General features: G+C 40.3%; 1 protein-coding gene across 1 annotated transcript in view; it reads left to right on the forward strand.

The window, feature by feature from the left end:
* Positions 1-18,911, forward strand: part of PAPPA2 (pappalysin 2) — a 255,583-nt gene that overhangs the window by 155,516 nt on the left and 81,156 nt on the right. The window contains exons 12-13 of the mRNA XM_008522125.2: positions 8,444-8,579; positions 8,777-8,993. Of these exons, the coding sequence (XP_008520347.2) occupies positions 8,444-8,579; positions 8,777-8,993 (353 nt within the window). The remainder of the gene's footprint in view (positions 1-8,443; positions 8,580-8,776; positions 8,994-18,911) is intronic.

Genomic DNA, 18,911 nt, shown 5'->3' on the forward strand with positions numbered 1-18,911 from the left:
TATATTTTAAATATGCTCTTGGATTTTATTGGTTAATTTTTTATTTTGGACTTTTGCATGTGTATTTATATGTGCAATTAGTATACATGTATTTTGAATATTCAAATTATACAAGACTCATAAAAATTGTTTGAGCAGTCTTCCCTCTTTTTTATTTTCTGAAACACTTGTATAAAATAGAAATTATCTGTTCCTTCAAAATTTGACAGAACTCTCCTGTAAAACCAACTGGTCCTGGGGCTTGTTTGAGGAAAGATTTATGATTCTCATTTAAATTTCTTTGATTTTTATTAATATATTCAACTTTTCTTTTCCAATCTTGGACTATTGGATATTTTTAGAAATTTATTAATTCCTTCCACATATTCAAAGTTAGTGCTTATAGTTGTTAATTATTTTTAGTATGTCTCATGTCTATTTTGTTGTGGTTTTTTTTTGAGGAAGGTTATCCCTGAGCAAACTGCTGCCAATCCTCCTCTTTTCGCTGAGGAAGACTGGCCCTGAGCTAACATCCATGCCCATCTTCCTCTACTTTATACATGGGATGCCTACCACAGCATGGCGTGCCAAGTGGTGCCATGTCCGCACCTGGGATCTGAACTGGCGAACCCTGGGCCGCCGAGAAGTGGAACGTGCAAACTTAACCACTGCTCCACTGGGCCAGCCCCAGTCTCATCTCTATTTTGGCTCAAGTTATCACTCCCTTTATATTGTATGGTTTTGAACCTTCATTTTCTCTTCTTTTTCTTGATTACTCATGCCTGGGATTTATTCAAAGAACAACTCTTAGTTCATTTCTCTTTTCGTTCTAGTTGTTCTCTGATCGACTAATTCTGTCTTTATTATTTCCTCTCCTGCTGTTTCTCTGGATTGACGCTGAAGTTCTTTTATAGCTTCTTGTTATAACAGGATAACCTGTTTTAACTGTTGTATAAGTTTGTCCTCTAAGTACTACTTTAACACTGGCCCATAAATGTTGACATATAGTGCTTTCATTGTTAATCAGCCCTACATATTTTGTAATAACTCACAATTTATTTTTAAAATCATGGATTTTTAATAGCTTTTTGTTTGTTTCTAGCTCTGATTTTTCATAGAATAGCAACTTTTTATTGTGCCATCTGTGTCATTATTAGGCTTTTTTCCTCCTCTTCTTGGACCTACATTTTATTAGAAAACACTTAAATAGCAAACTTTTATTCATTCAGAAGTTAAGGACCAGCCCATATTAGAAATGAGTGCTCTCTGTTAGCTGATCAAAAAGTGTCTACCACTCTTACTATTTTTCTTTTTCTATTTTTGTTTACATACGTAAACATCTACAAAATCTGTTCCTCTTTTCTTGTTTTTATTTGTGTTCTCTGCTCTTCTTTCTTTTATCTCTTCATTTTCTATTTTTCTTATTGTACATTTTTATATCTTTCTGACTTTGGGTTGAGGAAAAAATAGTATTTCAGATAAACAGTGAATAAATTTTTAGTATAAGTCCTATGCTATATTCGAGGCGTACTTAAACTAAAGAAAAATTATTTGTTGTTTCCCTGATATTCAAATTTAAGTGAGCATCCTGTTTCTTTTTGTTTAATCTGGCAACTCTCCTAATTCTTTTTTTATTTAATCAGTCACTTGCTAATCCTTTATTCAGAGATGTCTTTAACCATCCAGAAAACTGTCCAGATTTCATGATTTAGCAAGACAGGAAAAGCTCATATGTAGAAGACACCACGTCCAATCACTACTTTGGATTCTTTGACTTTGTTCATAGGAAAGTTGACAAGACTCTTTGTTAGAGTCTCTTTACATGGAATTCTAACAATATTGGTCATCTGAATTTTCAGTCTGTTACAGAAAAGGGGGAAAAATTAGTAGGAGATTTAGAAACTAGAAGAAAACACGTACTCAGAAAAATGGTATTGTAAGCCCTGTTTTTACCATTAACCAGTCAAGTGACCTTATATAAATCCTATAACCTTCTTGGGAGTCAGTTTTCTTAGCTTTAAAATGAGGTGTTTGAATTAGATGATTCCTTCCAGCTCTGCACTTTATTTTAAGCTTGATGGTGATTTTAGAAAAGGATGAGATAATAAACAAATATAATTAATAAAAGCATTAGGCTATCAAATGCTAAGGGCAAAGATAGTTATATCTATTGATACTTTTAGAGCCTTGCTACTCAAAATATAGTGGGCATCCGAAAGCATCAGTGTACCTGAGAGCTAGATAGAAATGCAGAATCTAGGCTCGACTAAATCAGAATCTGCATTTTAACAAGCTCCTCAGGTGATTTGTATGCACATTAAAGTTGAGGAGCCCTGCTTTAGAGGATTGTTGTCTCGGCAATTGATGCTCAAAATGATGCCTCCAATTCATCAAGTGAAAATTCAGTTGAGTACAGGATTCTTTGTTTGAGAGGGCAGAAACATTTCTAATACATATTGCCATTATTTTGATACACATGATTGAAATTCCTGAAAAGTTCCTGTGCTTCAAAAGACATTATTCTGTTTGAAAAATTGACCTATGTGGATCCCTCCATTCCTGGGAATCCTGCAAAAGCAAAGATACCTATATCTATATGGTTTTCATTTCCATCAAAAACTAGACTAGTGCGTTGAAAGAGGAACTTCGTCTCCCAGTTTATCTCAGCGGGGAAAGCACTCATTTTCCACTTTCCTATCTGATTGCTACTAATATAACTTTTTTATTGATTTTACACGGATGCTTTTGCAGGCGTTAGACATGGCAACTTAGCAGACTCTAAGTTTCGTGAATAATTGGGATAGTAATTTTTTCGACCAGGAGGGAAGTTTGCCTGGCCCTGCCGTGCTCTCCTTCATCTCCTCACTTACGCATTCTCGTTCCCCAGAGAACTGTTTTCATGTATATTACGTAACACCTTTCCTCCCTTTCAGACTTTGTCTTAAGTGGAGTTTCTGCAGGATTCAGCCTCTGAGGTGAAGATTTGCATGCAGAAAGTTGTTGAGAACTTTCCTTGGGATCAGCACCGGTGAGGGAAGGAAAGAACTAGGATTGGACAGAGGGAGGAATGGAACTGTGAAACAGCCGCATGTTGGTGTCAGCAGCCCACAGGGAGTGGGGATGGCTCTTCTGAGTTGTCCCATCTTGTAGACCATTCACTCCTATCAAAAGGTCATTGGACATGTGTTTCCTCCCTCTCCCCCAACTCCAGGGATGTGGCATGACCTTGTGGAAGCTTTCTTCCTCTGAGGGCAGTTTCCAGAAGGAGACTTTGCTGTGAGCTGAGTGCTCAGGCCTGAAGGAGGGGATCTGGGCAGCACACCACAGTGTCCACTACAGATTTAGTTTGCCCCATTCTGAGCCCCTTCTGAGTCCCACAAGCTCTTCTAACACAGAGCCTCTGCAGATTTAGCCCTGATGTCTAAAATCACAGATGAAGAAATGCTCTTAGAAGGAATTGAGCCAATGAGCTGATTCTAATCAGAGCTCTTCCATGGCCTTGCGAAATCGTACATTTTCAAATGTCTCTCCCTGGATGGTGGGGGTCAAAATGGTGGTTCCTTCTTCATTTCACAAAAAGACAAGTTGGCCTTACTCTTCTGAAAAAAGAAACACATAAGCTAATGGTGTTTATAGCCTTACTTGTATTATGAAGGAATAACACAGGAAATCAGCTGGTGCTGACCAAGACCAAGAGAGGCAGCAGCTTGGACACTGAAAGGAAGTCAAACCAGGTTCCCCTCTCTCCATTCTGACTACATTTTAAGTATGCAGACCACCAAGACAGCTCTATGGCAAGAGGCTACTTGCCTCACACCCTCCCTTCTTCTGTTAGATTTGGACTTCAGGTAAGAATCCCTGAAACTTTGAGAGTTAATCTCTTCCTTGTCAAATTTCTGAAGTCTACATAGACAGCAATATTATTAGGGTGAGCCATTTGAAATTGCCAATATTTGGTAATGTTTCACCTACAAAACGAGCATATAGTTCCACCAATGGCGTAAGTGTTTTAATCTGATTTCTGTTGACTCCTAATTGGAAGTACAAATGGCTTTTAACGCATTCTCTCAGCTCCTTGAAATTGTCGGAAGCTTTTATGCCTAAGTGTTTATGGGACTTCATTTTTCGGGGGAGAGAGGGCATAAGTGTCAACAAATTTTTTAAGGAATCAATACTTTCCTGCTTACCCCAGATTAAGAACCATTGGGCAGCCAAAAGAATACAGAGCTTAAAGTTGGAAAACCGAAATTCCTACCTCTCTAGCATTTAGCTAAAAGAAGTAACTTAAACTCTCAGAATCCTACTTTCCACTGCTGTGGTATAACTTTTGCATCCAGGGATAATATAGTACAAAATCTCAGATAGGAAAAAACCCAATGAGCTTGATGGATGCTCCAGCAAAGCATGTGGTCATGCTTGGCAAACTGTAAAGTGCTATACAAACAGAATGTAGTATCTGCCCACTTTCTCTTCTTCCGGGGACTTCTCTTTCTCTCTGGAATCAGGAAGGGCTGGAGATGAGTGAAAGTGGAAAGGCACAGAAAAAGTAATGACGCAGCAACTAGCCAAAAGCAATTTAAAACCTCAGAGAAGATTCTTTTCAAGTTTGTGGTATAGTTTCAGGATCTGCTATCCAGTGACCACCACAGAGGATGACCTGGAAGTCGAAATGCTTGGCTTGGGAGTATAAGTGCGTCTTTACCCAGCAGGCAGATTGGAGAGGGATTTCTTAAGCCTGAACAGTTCTGCACTAGAGAAACATTCTTTCGGTAGTTAGAGCTGGGAGTTAGTGTGCAGGCTTTGGATGAAAAAGCAACTGAGTGTGTGGGACTGGTTTTCCACTTCCATCTGTCGGTTGGTATCTATAAGTCAGTATCTATCTATCTATCTATCTATCTATCTATCATTTATCTATTCAGTCTGTATTTTCTCTGTTTCAAAGTATTTTGAGATGGATTCACTAAGCTAATTTCACTGGCAGTCCCTCTATGTTGAGACCATTCCTCCGTCCTGAGAATCACTTGCTTTTCTAAAAACTATTTCCTCTTTTCTGATATCTGGCTATAGTTTTTCATAAGAGCCATGTTCAAATTAATTTTACATTGCCCATGTAATACATGAGTGCAATCTCCTTGTTAAAACAAATAATAAAACATTACAGATAAACCTTACAATCCCCTTGACCTCTTAGCATCTTGGATTTTTCTCCTGGGACATGTCTGGTGCTCATTTCAGATCTGAGCAGTATCCCAGCAGATGCATCTGGTGCTCTTTGTCCTGGAGGGGGCAGCTGTTCACATGGTGCATTTGGTGTGGTGATTAGAGGATTGTCATGCTAGTAGTGGCAAAAGTGGCATGAGGGTAGAGTAAGTAAGTAGAACTTTGTGTTGCCAAGTTTTCTGCTGTAACCACTACTTATCTTTCACATCTAGGAGCTCAGAATTTGTTACTTATTTCATATAAAGTAAAAATAGTTTGGATTATTATATACGTTAAAGTAGCTGTGACTTGGTTGTGGAAAGAGCAACGTTTAAAAATATCATCTTTGTTTGAATGAGGAATACACTTTTAGTATTCTAATAATACTGCCAATTCTAGAAGTTTCTTTGCCTATATGTACAGCAAAGTAGCTTTTTAATAAATGCACATTGAGCTGAATTTTATGAAAAGTCTATTAAAAGAGTTAGGTATATAAAATGTATTTTTCCTTGATTCCATTTATAAAGTAGAGATACGTTCTATACCAAGGGCTTCAAATATTGACAGTGTCCTTGGAAGTAGAACCTGGAGTACCAATTCACATTGTTGCAAGTGCCAATTTAAAATGGCATATGTGAAATTTTTTAGTCTATAAATTTTAGAAAATGATAATTCTCTATATATCAAAATATACAGATTTTTGCATAATTTTAAAATTTTGTTCTTTACCCTTGTCTTCCTGAAATGCAAACAGAATTAAAAATATCTCCTTTTGGGAGTAAGAATTATTGAACATTGAGTCCTTCCTCGACAATAGGCGCTGTCTTATGTGGTTTCACATGATTTTGTTTCATCTCCATACTAGCCACAAGAGACAGGTAGTATGTCTGTTTCTCAGATGTGGGAAAGAGAATCCCTGGGCTGATTGCTCGATTTACCCAGCTAGTGAAGATGGAGCCAAGAGTCAAACCAAGGCTTCTGTTTGGCCAACACGCTCTCCAGAATAGTGAAATTACTCAGTTCTTTTCACCCCAGTTCAGATCGATTATGCCCATAAGTGCAGATTCACCCTAGTCTCTCCTTCTGAGGCTTTCACAGTTATATGAGAGAGTGTATACCTTCCTGTGTCTAGTTGCTGTTGTGGGGCATATTTGGCATTCAGATGAGAATGAAGTTTTCTTACCTCTCCCGTGTCGCTGAGAGGAAGCACCCGAGACTCGGCATCCTGTGCTTGATCAAACCTTGTCTCTCTTTGCTTTGTGTATCCCAGCATTCCTCTGTCTATGTGTCCTTGTGGATACACAAGTCTCATCTGTGGTTTTCCTACTTAAGCCACAGCCTAGAAATCTTGGCATAGCTGCTTCTCACAAATCAAGGCACAGAGACACTGCCACCAGGAGCAGACTTTAAGGTTCAAAGAGGTTTGGTATTCAAAGACCCTTAGAGCTACGAGATGGAAAACGAGCTGGAGGTTTTGGTCATGGACCCTCAGGGCAGAAAAATCCATGCCACAAGGCCCACCCCTACTAATTAGTTTCAAGTGGGTGGTGTCTATTTTGGGACCCAACAGAAGGTGGGCAGACTGAGCCCTCCTGTGCCTCATTGAAGCCACCCCATTCTGCAAGTCTGAGGCCGATTGGGGTAAAGCCACCAGGTGCTTATTTGGACTCTGTCTGTTCCTGGCTCAGGAGACAACCCAGAACTTTCTTCCAGTACTCAGGTCTCTTTTGTGGTGTATTAAAAGGAAGAGGTTGTGGGAGTTCCCAGGGGACTTTGATGTCTTTGCTGCTGGAGTCGAGGGCTTTGCCTTAGGGTCTTACTTACCTTACTACGTGTTTCATATCTAGCCCTCATCCAGGTGGGAACAAAGGACCTGGTATTGCAAGCCATAACCTATGGGTCTGGATGTTTCTTAAGTTATGAAGGAATATTTATTACTTCAAAGAGGGGAAATGAAAGGGTGAAAAAAAAAGACACTGTAAAAAGAGAGTGTGGCTGGTCTTGCCCTCAAAGGAGGAGAGGAAGAAGGGAGATGTGTGCTGCGCTGACCACTGCAAATCATAAAATCACCATACTTAAGCCCGCAGTGCAAATGGACACTCTGTAAACACACTGCCAAGACTCAGGAAAAGTCAGTCTGCGGACAAGAAAGAATTCTTGTGAAAATGGAAAACACGTTTTGCTCTCCTGCACCCTGTTTCAAGGGAGGGTCCCTGCTGTTGGTTATTGTCCCTGCTTTTACACTGAGGACAGTTTCCTGGGGCTCCATTTCCCTCAGAACCTGATAAAAAGCTAGAGAAATGCACCCAGCACTCAGTAAGGTCCAGCACCAGATTCTAATAATGTAACGCCATGTAACACTGGGGAAGGCTGAGGTTTATTCTCAGCAGAAATGAAGAGGAATGTTGAGCTAGAAGAAGTCAAAGAAAACTAGGATTACTGTGTCAGATCATTTCGGTGTGGAAAAGCAGCTCTCCAGGTCATCCTCCAATGTCTAAGATGTTTCCTTTTATATGAAAGGATTTCCAGGGACAAAACTTCCATAGTTTACTTTGAAAGACTGTTTTATTGTTAATCAGCCTAACCATCTAGGAATATTCCTTATAAATAACTGAATTCTCCTGTGCCTCAGTGTTGGCTCCTTTTCCAGCCATGGCCAGAGTATATATACTCGGGGCTCCAGGAGAGCTGCATTAGCATAAACAGTCCGGCAGCTTCTAATCTCAGAAGCAGCAGACTCTGCAATAGCCTCTTGCCCATGTGGGAGTTCACATGCTAAGTGAGAGATTCTGATAAAAATGCTGGGGGAAGACAGAGAGGTGGGGAGGGATAATTAGGTCAGACAGTTCAGAGTGTGGAACAGTTCGGAACACAATGTTAGCTTAGTGATCATCTTGTCGACTTCTCTCGCTTTGGAGATGAGGTATTGGCTGGCTGTGGTTTATTGTCTCCAGCACTGGTATCTTTGAGCAATCTTTTTGAGAAATTTAAAGAAAGACAGGTTCAAGTAAAAAAGTTGAGGTAGGAAGTCTCAGAAAGAGATGGGAAGCTCAGTAGCTGAAAGTTATTTACTTTCCATCTAATTTTGACTTTTGGTGTGAGCTTGGGTATCTTTCTGTGCCTACTCCTTATTTTTCTCATTTGTAAAAGAGGCAGCTCTTACTTTATAAATGGCGAGCTATCTGAGAAGTATAAAAGTAGCGTGACACGTGCCTTGAGAGCCCAGTGGAGATAACAGCTCATACATGTATGTGCTTATGCCTAGGTGTGTTTCAGTAGACCAGGAGTGGCCACGGCAATTTTCCTTTTCTTGACGTCTGATGGCCTGGTACCTGGGGAACATCAGCGGCCAACAGTGACCCTCCACCTGACTGATGTCAGTGGAAACAACCACTCCCTTGGTGAGTCTGACAATTATCCCTTTAGGGCCGCTAGAGGACAATCCAATAGGCCAAGAAGTCAGCTTGATGTCTGTCTCTGATATTGTTTGGGACCTTCCTACATCACACTACTATTGAGAAGATAAAATGAATACTAGATATGGAAATACAGTACTACATGAATGGCTTAAAATATTCATTTCCTTATTTCTCTTTAGGAACCTATGAACTGTCATGCCAGCATAACCCTCTGGTTATTAATGTGACCCATCATCCAAATGTCCTCTTCCACCATACCACTTCAGTGCTGCTGAATTTCTCATCCTCATTGGTGGGCATCTCAGCGGTGGCTCTAAGGACATCCTCCCACATAAGTCCTTCAGCTACCAATAACTGCATCCCAGAGCATGAGGGGCCAAATCATCAGGCACAGAGGTACAAAGTCCCCTTTCTTCCTTTTTGTCTTTCTTTTTCTTATGGCTGTGATATACTGCTATCATTTCCATAGATAGCATTGTGTATACAAGGGGTGCTTAATCATTAACTAAAAAATTGGGTCTAAGAACTACTTAAAAGACACAAGAAGTAAAGAATAATTTGTAGAAGACACACTTGGGTTTTATATTTTGCTCTTCTTTCCTTAGCTAAGCATAATTTTTAATGTAAATATTTAACATCTTTGCAAGGTCTTAAAATGTTTTTTACATATAAAACCACTGCTTTCAAATCAACATTATATAAACTGCCAAAAATTCTCCGCCGAAAACTCAATGTTCCCTAAGCAATGTGTGTTTTTCCACTTGTTCCCACCTGGACAGTGTATAGAGTAAGTTGAACAATTACTTTCTAAGGCATGTCATATAATCAATTAGAATTACATATGGAAATCAGGAATACATTAGCTCCATGTGTCTTTCTGTGGACATCTGTGATTGTCATCATCTAGATAGAGGTTTCCTGGACTCTCAGCTGCAGCTAGTAGAGGGACTGTACTTCAGAGTGTTGGTGGGCCCACGGGTGGCCCAAATGGGGGAGGAAGCATGTCAAACACAATAATCTGAGCTGCACTTGGGCTGGACTCATTCTATGAATGCTCTAATCAATTGAGTGAGACTGTAGGTAACAGGATCTGTGCCCTCCATGGGTGAAGTGTCAGGGAATGGGATACTAGTCACAGAAGTTGGGGTTCCAGGCAGTGCTCCATCACCAAGGGGGAACTCCGATTCCACCATGCTCAACCTAGTTACATCAGAAACCCAGCTTCGATTAGGGAATAGCAGTAGACAATATTAGTATAGTATATTAGTGATCTATTGCTGTGTAGCAAATTATACCAAAGCTTTGTGGCTTATCACAGTTTTTGTGGGTGAAGAATCTGTATGTAACTCAGCTGCATACAGATGCATGGGTGCCTCTGGCTTAGAGTCTCTTATGAGCTTGCCATCAAGCTGTTGGCAGAAGCTGCAGTTACCTCAAAGCTTGAGTGGAACTGGAGAATTCACTTCCAAGCTCACTGCTGTGGCTATTGGCAGGCCTCAGAAGATCTGCATCCAAGCTCACTCACATAGGTGCTGGCAGTGGGCATGCTCACATGGGCATGGCTCTGTTCCTTGCCACCTGGGCTTCTTCATAAGCTGCCTGAGTGTCCTTATGACATGGCGGCTAATGATCCAAGACAGAAAGAGAGCCAGAGAGGGAGAGTACATGAGAGATTGCCCAAAAGGGAAACCACAGTCTTTTTATAACATAATGTTGGAAGTGACAACCCATTACCTCTGGCATATTCCTTTCATTAGAAATGAGTCAATAAGACCAACCCATACTTAAGGGGAGGGGTTCGCGTCAGGGCATGAATCATTGGGGACCATCTTAGAGGCCATCTGCCACATGAAGTAATAGTAGTTTATGTTAACTGAGTACCAACTATGCGCGAGGTACTTTTCTAAATTCTAGGAAAGGAGAAACAGTAAGGAATAGAGTCTGGATAATGAACAATGTAACATGAGCTAGTTCTGCAACTTTTAAGTTTTCTTAGCAGACGTCTTCAAATATTAACATAAGAATGTAGACTATTAAAATAACATTTTTTACTAAAATTATTGCCTCGTTCTCATGTGTTTTCAAATTATCTCCTCTACTGGGTCTACCTCTGGCCTCAAACCATATAGAATTTCTTTCAGGTCCTTGAAATGTGTTCTTGATGAGCTTCACAGCTTTGCACATAATGTTCCTACTTTCTTGAATGCCTTCCAGTCTTTCTTCACTTCAACTCATCCTACACCATCAGGATTGACCTTCTTCTGGGAAGTTTTGGTAGACTCCCTCCCTGGTTCCATAGGATATTGTACACAACACACACTCTACAAAAGTATCTCTCACATTGGGTGGTAACTATTTACTTGTTGTTCTTTCCCACTGAACTCTAAGCTCCCTACAGTGGGATTCAGCTCAGTATCTAGCAGAGGATCTGGCACATAGTAGGGGTCAGAAACTGTGTGTTGATTGACGGTTATAGATTTTATCTCTAAGTCTTCCATGGAACAGATCTGAACAAGCAAACCAAAAAAAAGTAGAAGTCACAGCCTCTTTAGCCTGAGGGACAAGAATTCCCCTTACCATCACAGCTATGAAGTTTTGACAAAGAAGTTGATTAATTGTGATCACTGCTGCTAGTTCTTCACTTATTTTCATTTGGCACAGTGAGAAAAACAAGTTTTAAATGCATGCATGCAAACCAGTAGAAATAGGATATGATTCTCCAGTTTACACAGAATGTATCTGGAATGCATAAGCATTTCCAAACCACATGTGACTGACAGGAGCCATGCAAATTGGCTTTTCCTTCTCGGCCAGTAAATCAGTGCAATGTAGTAAATTTTGATAAACAGAGAACCTAATAGCTTCCATATATTTTGTTTGTGAACAGATTTAAAATTGGAATCCCAATTTACTCTCAAAGAATAGAAATCTTTCTGCATCTTTGTATAAATCACAGTTGTATATGTAGATAGACCATAATATGAAACCCTCAAATTCTGGGCATAGTGAGAGGGATTCCTGGCTACCTCCTTCTTACCCCTTATGACCTGAATTCCATTAATACTTAAACTGGCAAGGGAAAGCTGACAGATGCCTGGCAGTAGAAGATGTGTTATCCATTTTCTATTTAACCATTAGTGACCAATGTCCTAGCCCTCCTACAACACTGCATCTTTAAAGCAGCCTGACTGGCCCACCGAATCTTAGCTGAAAGCCAGTAAACCAAGGTCTGGCTCTCCAGTGATGTTCACAATCCTTACGTTGCACCCTTTGGCTTTGACCTCTCTCTTCATCTTGTTTCCCGTTCTGTTACGATGGCTACCCAGTTTATGACCATTTGGGCTTAGTCTACTGATAATGAACCCCTTGGTTTTGAAAACCTAGTTTAGTTTCCCTAGTTTTGGCCACCAGTGCTCAGTAAGAGCACAATTCATTCTTACTCTCCAGCTGTTTCCAGCTCTAGCCATTTTTGGGAAATGCCATGCATAACCTGCCATAGCATTCCATGAGTTGAGTATCAGGCAGACCCCCAGCCATCCCAGGATTGTGTTGCTGGCTTTGGGAAGTGGGAACCATCTTTTTGATTAATGCAATGGGGTTTGGAGTGTATCCGAGAGAGATAAATCAGGCACTAATAGGTTAATTTACCTAAATGAGTGGATTAGCTTGTAGATAATCAGGACTCATTATTGACTTTGGAAATTCACAAGGTCAAGTCTAGAAGAATTTACTAATAGGCAAGAATTGCTGATGGGCATGTGGTTTCTCCTACAACAGAATTTTGTTCTTCCAGTCACATGAACACAAAAGAAAAACTTACTGTAACATCTCTTACCCTACCTGATGGTATATCCATTGGCTCCCGCAGTGTTGAATCTTCTGAAGACGAAGGGCATTAGCTCCTTTCCCAGGGCATGGGCTGGTGATAATGGTTGAAACTTCTGACTACTCATCTGTTTTCAGCACTTGCCCTTTCCCTTCTTTTGATTTTTTTATCTGCTTCTGCTGTAAAAGGTTGAGAATGCAGTGTAACCTTCCAAACAATTGTGCTTCTTTCAGTCTTCCCTTGTATTTCAACCTGTTCTGGCTTTTTATAATTTGATGTTACATAGTTAGGTGTGTAACTGTTTGTGACTGTTTTATCTTTGTTAGGATCATACCTCTTGCCAACCTTCTTGCCCTTTTAAATGCTTTTGGCTTTGTATTCTACATTGTCTGTAATTAAAATTTCCGTCCTTGCTTTCCTTTCCCTTTTTTTGTATTTGTTTGATAAATATTTGCCTTTCTTTTATTTTTAACCTTATTCTGTCTTCACTGCCAGTGAGCCCAGGGCACATTACTTCACTGCTCTGTTTACAAAGACAGTAGGATTTCACTGTGTAAAACTACTCCAGGCTTTTATTCTGAAAACTTATCTCCTGGTCCTGAAGCCCCTAGCATTCTTTAGGAGTCTGTAGCATTTTTACCTTTGTGGCATTTATCTCCTAGGATTCGATGGCCTTTGCCAATGGTTCTTCCCCCACCCCCCCATGCAGTTCCACCCACCTAGACCCTATACCTCCAGACCTCAAGTCTTGAAATGTGTAAAGAAAGGGTGGCACTGATGAGAACTGGTGGGTGGAGAGCAGATTTGTGATCCCTGAAAAGCAGTGCCCAGTTTTCTGGTCTTTACAGGGGCCAGAGAATGGGGACAGAATGACCCATTTCCCTCTCTTCTTGTAATACGGCTCTATTCCTTATTTGCTTTGTTTCAGAAAACCAAAAAAAAATGCATGCTTTGGCTTCCAATGATGTTTCTCAATTCAACTCAAATACATTTTGAAATCAGGAGGAAATCCTCACAGATTCAGGCTGTCAGTCTTGGTTTTGGTATTGATAAGAGTTTTCTTATTTTTCTATCCTGTTGGTATTGAAGGAGGAGGCAGAGAGAAAGTGCCTCCTAGTATTCTTGTGAGATTAAGTGAGAATGACACATGTGAAGTTCGTAGCACATTCTAACTCAAGGCAGGAGCACAGCCCGCGGCAGTTTACACCACATTCCCCATCCTTATTTTTACCATCCTCCTTTTACAAGATGTGCCAGTTATCAATCAGTTTGTTGCTTCTCAGTTCTAAATGCACTGTCATTACTCTAATTTGTCATACTAGAACAGATTTTACTAATATTTATCCTTTGCTGGCTGGCACAACGTTAAGTTTTGTCAGTAGAGTGTTCTGAAGTGACTCCACAGGAGGAAGGGGCTTTTCTTCCTGGTTTCGGTGTGCTTTCTTCTTTTTTGCTGCCATGACACCTCAGAAGTGGTGTGCAAGACACCTGTGGTCAAGCACAGCAGCCACTGGGTTCACAAGGTACTTGTTTCCAGTTGGCTCTTCATCATAATCGGCCAGAGGTGATAGCTTGTTCACTGTGATCCACGGCATGTCATGGATTGCTAGCATCTCCTTTCCCGTTGACAAGGAGCTCAGCATTGTACTCAGGCCCAAAGTCACAACCAAACTGATCCCCAAATCCTATCTTTGTGCATCCATCTCCTAGTAACATTTCCACTTCCATTCTGTGTCAAACAGGGCCCAATCAGGACACAGTAATTAGAATAGGGAAAGTTTAGTGTAAGTATTAACTAGTAACAGAGGATTAACTACAAAGGAGTAAAGAGAACCCTAACAAATAGAAGAATAGTGGATAAAAGGAGCAGCCATTACTTTTAGGGATGAAAGAAGGGGATCCAAGGAAGGAACAAATGTGGAAGAGGCTCCCAACCTAAGGCTGTGATTCGGATCTCATTGGAGAGGGTGGGGCCGTGGCACACTGGGTGGCAGGGAAGTTTGCTGAGGTTTCATAGGCTGGTGCTGGCAATCAGGAACCCGCCTGCTGGGGTGCTGATCAAAGCTCCTTAGGAAGCTGCCTGCTGGGGCACTATTGGGACTTATTGGAAAGCTGCCAGTGGGATGCTGCTGAAACTTTCTGGGAGATCACCCGCTGGGCACTGATGAAACTTGATGGGAAGCCACCCACTGGGGTGCCACTGAAACTTTCTGGGAATTCATTCACTGGAGTACCTTGGAAACTTGTTGGGAAGCCACTAGGGTGCTGGTGGAACTTGCTGGGATGTGCAGGGTGTCACTGAAACTCATTAGGGGGTGAGCACTACTGGACTGAAGCTCTGTTGGATGTAAGTACTGCAGAAGCAAAGAGAGGAAGCGTGTAGGAATCAAGAAGAGAAGCCCCTTCCTTCTGCAGTCTCTCTCCTGTTACATCTACTGGGAAAATGTGAGGTCATGCTAAGTGGCAAAGGAGCAATATTTACATGGTCCGTCTCTAGTATCACAAAGCAGGGCAATGAAGAGTGGTTTCGGAACTAAGAGGCAACAAATTAATAACTGGCAGGTAAGGTCTTATCAAATAACCAAGAAGAACCCCTCTTCTCTCTGTCTTTTATGTTCCAGATAAGATTTTCTTTAAGTTCCGGTTTTAATACTTAGACCACTTGTCAATATAACTTCTAAATAGATTGACCTAACAGGAAATGCATATTTTCTTTTTTTAATGTTTGAAACTTATTTTAAGTCCAAGGCAAACATTAAGTATAAATACCTCATTAGCTTATTCAGTAGAAATACACATTCTGATTGAGATGGAAAACAAGTAATAAATACTCGTAAATACAAAATTATAGTGGTTCTAGGTTTGCCTTGAATTATGATTTAGGAAAGCCAAGTATTCTAATATAAAATTGAATGAGATATTTATCTTTTAAAATGAATATCCCTGAGGAAACCTGGGTTCTTTCTTCCCTCTCTTGTTCTCACACTCATTGTTTCTGAGTCACTATATATGGTCATGCTTTGATCTTTTTTATCATTGTGGACAATTGAGAGTTGATTCGTGTAACAATTTAGGTCTAATGCAATGGATATGTGTGTGTGTACACATTGTATATACATTGCTATATTTTACTTCACGTAGAAGAAAGGCTTCTGAAGATTTTAGTGTAAATTGATTTGTAAAACTAATTATTCTATATGGCATGTGGCATGTGGTGTGTGTGTATGTGTGTGTGCATGTGTTCATGTGTGTCTGTGTATAGAGATAGACTATTCATCATTCAAAAAATATTTATTAAGTGCCTCACAATGTGCCAGGAATCATTTTTCACTTGAAGAGACTAAGACTCAGAGTGTACAAATTCACCTTTTTGAGATTAGCAAAACTAAGAGGAGAGTCCAAGTAATTTCTTTTTAATAGAGAAAACTTCCATTAAAATGAATGGAAAACTATTTCACAAGTATACCCATGTCTCCTACTGCCCAAGAATCCTGCCACCCTCCCTCAAACTGTATTTGGATTGGGGTAACAAGAGTTTAACTGGCCCTGGAACAATTAAAGAGCACCTATATTTTAGATATGTTTATGTAAATGGCATATTTATTTGAGGAAACCATGCAACCAAGAAATATAGATGTGGGCTCCAAGTAGTGCAGGTGAGCTGTGATATTTGATGGAGTAAGCGATAAAGGGTGGAATTGTAAAGATACTTGGGACTTTTGAGCACGTTCAAGAAATGAATTGTCTCGATTAGGGCAATTTTATGGGCAGCATCCAGGGGATTTAGGGTCATTAGAAAAAGAGAGGTTTGGACCCAGGCCCTATGGGGCCCAGAAAAAAAGAATCTTACTCCTTAGAGGAGAGAAAATCTGAGAAAAAATATTCTACTCTCTTGAAGATTAGCAGTGCAGGTAAGCCGGAAAGAGGAACAACAATCTTGAAAGACTGGTTTATGTGTGTACTAGATTTTATTGCTGTGTAACGGTATTACTACATACTTAGTAGCTTAAACCAACACACATTTATGCTCTCACAGTTTCTGACGTCAAGAGTCTAGGCCAGGCTTAACATGGCTTGATGAGAAGTGTAGGTCTGTGCCTGGGATTCAAACCCGTGAATCCTGGGCCGCCAAAGTGGAGCATGTGGACTTACTCACTATGCCACCACGCCAGCCCTCTGATGATTTTTTTCTTAATATTGGTTAACTGAGAGTTAATTACTTTAGCAATTTAGGTCTCGTAAAATGTGGTTATGTATGTGTGAATGTTTATGTCTGTGTATTTCATTAGACAAGACAATCTTTTGGAAAAGGTTAATGTGCATTGAATTATATAACTAAATTTTAAAATGATTTAACTTTTTAAATGATTCTACCATTTAAAAGAGTATTATTTTTTAAAGTGAAAAATAAATATTTTCGTCAAGAGTAGTGTTGTTCCCAGATTTTCTCCTCTTCTCTTTCTTTCCTTTTTTCTTTTCTACATGAATCTGCATTTTCCTATTTACTTAAAGCAAACTAGCATGAACTTATAAAGTCTGAGTCAAGAAAAAACAATGAACACACACATTGTATTCTTATATGATTCTATATTCAAGTCAACAACTCTTAAACGGAACTTACCTTTTGCATTAAAAACATTTACTCTTAGGCTGTTATTGTGGACATCAGTTGGAGTTCAGCCTGTGATCCTTGTGTACTTAACATAAAAATGCACATATACATAATTAACACACCTGCAATGTTTTGTTAACCATGCTTATATAAAGAGAATCGGGCAATTTAGGAAATGAGTAATCAAGCAATAATGTATATCTGGTTTGATTTGTAGTGCCTCACGATGCACAGAGACCTGCAGTTTTATGTACATGTTGACTAGTTAAGTCACCTTTGTAACCTCTGTATAGCCTCTGTTCTTCAGGTTCTGTTTCCCGAAGCCAGGGCTGCAAAAATAAATAATCCAGGGAGAAAAATCAATGATTAGCTATTGCCAAATAACTCATAGTATTCTGTGTGCAATTTATGAACTTTGGTAATTTGCAGGCTAATGCTGTCTCAGGCTGACTTACCCCACTGTCTCGCCTCTTCAGATCCTCCTTCAATGGCACCCCTGTGCTGTGGCACAGAAGATGTCTTTAGCCTTAGAAAGCTATTCTTGAAAAGATGGATCTGCTGACGGAGGAGATAGAGCCTGCATCACTGAGTCATGTACAGAGGATTTCTGGATCACCCTCCATTGTCCATGGAGAATTCATTGTGGACATGGGATTTTGGTTGGGGGTATAGGGGTACGGTAGAAAGGAAAGCAGCTTTTTCATAGAACTTCACACCTATGGCTTTAATAATCCCCAGAGAATTTCTGGGAGGAGGTGGCTGTGTTTTCCATTTGGGAAGGACTCAGGTGTGAAAATGTCTCTTCTTGGTTACACTGTAGATTACAAGTAGAGCCGGGGCTGGCTTATAAGGCTTCCAAGCCCCAGTCCAGGAGCATGCAGCCAGAGCGCAGCTCAGTGCCTTGGCTGTAATCAGTTTGTAAGCCTGGTCTCCATAAGAGGATCATTCCATCTCTGTTATCCGTCATTTGGCTTCATGCTTCATCATTCCCTGGAACCCTCACTGCTGCTGCTTTACCGTTTCCTATTGTGCTTCAATTATTTGGGGCTCAGATTAGAAATGCCAACCCATTCCCTTCCTCCGCGACCTGGGTTGGGCCCCCACACCCTACTAGGCTTCTCCTTCCCCTGCTCAGTCCTGTGTAGGACGTTTAGATCTCCTCCCTTTTGTAACCTAACCACGTGAAGCTTCCTTCCTTGCTTTTGCTAAGGGCTACAGGTTAAAGCATTTGCTTATTCTTTGGCTCCTCATCTTTTATTTTTAGCAGAGAGTTTCCTTTTACTGCTCCAAGATGATGGGAAGTGTTCTTTCTTGATGCTGGGAAAAGCACTATAGAAATGAAATATGTGTTGCATTTCTACTCATTTGATTATCTTCTTCCCCAAAGCAGTTTAGCAAATTAACATTAAATCTGTTTTTGTTTCTTAAGCAAGGAAAGAATTATAGCTGCTCAATTGTTCCCTAGGTTTCTTGCCCAACTTCCTTTTCCCAGAATGATTTGTCCGTAAAATAAGAGGGAAGGAGGAGAACCCACTGGAGAGGATTCTGATGCTCCTGGCCCATGATGGATGTCCCAGTAAATGACAGGTCTGCTTTGGGAGGCACAGTGAGCCGTTTGAGTCTTTTCAACTGTTTGCTTTCGTGGGGGTTATAAAGGAAAAATGAAAAGGTCGTGGACATAGTCTCATTTAGGGGTTTATTGGAGCATGGCTAGACTATTCTAGAAATAGCCTTTATTGAAATATTATCTTGTCTGAGATGGTTCTTAGTGGGATACATTCTGAGAATTAATTGGGTGGCAGCTTTTGGTCAAAAGCTAAGAACAGGCACAAACAGCTTAGGAAGACTGGAGGTTGGAGTCTACCTCTAAGGAATA

This window comes from Equus przewalskii, chromosome 23, assembly GCF_037783145.1.
Source record: "Equus przewalskii isolate Varuska chromosome 23, EquPr2, whole genome shotgun sequence".
Taxonomy (NCBI): Eukaryota; Metazoa; Chordata; class Mammalia; order Perissodactyla; family Equidae; genus Equus; species Equus przewalskii.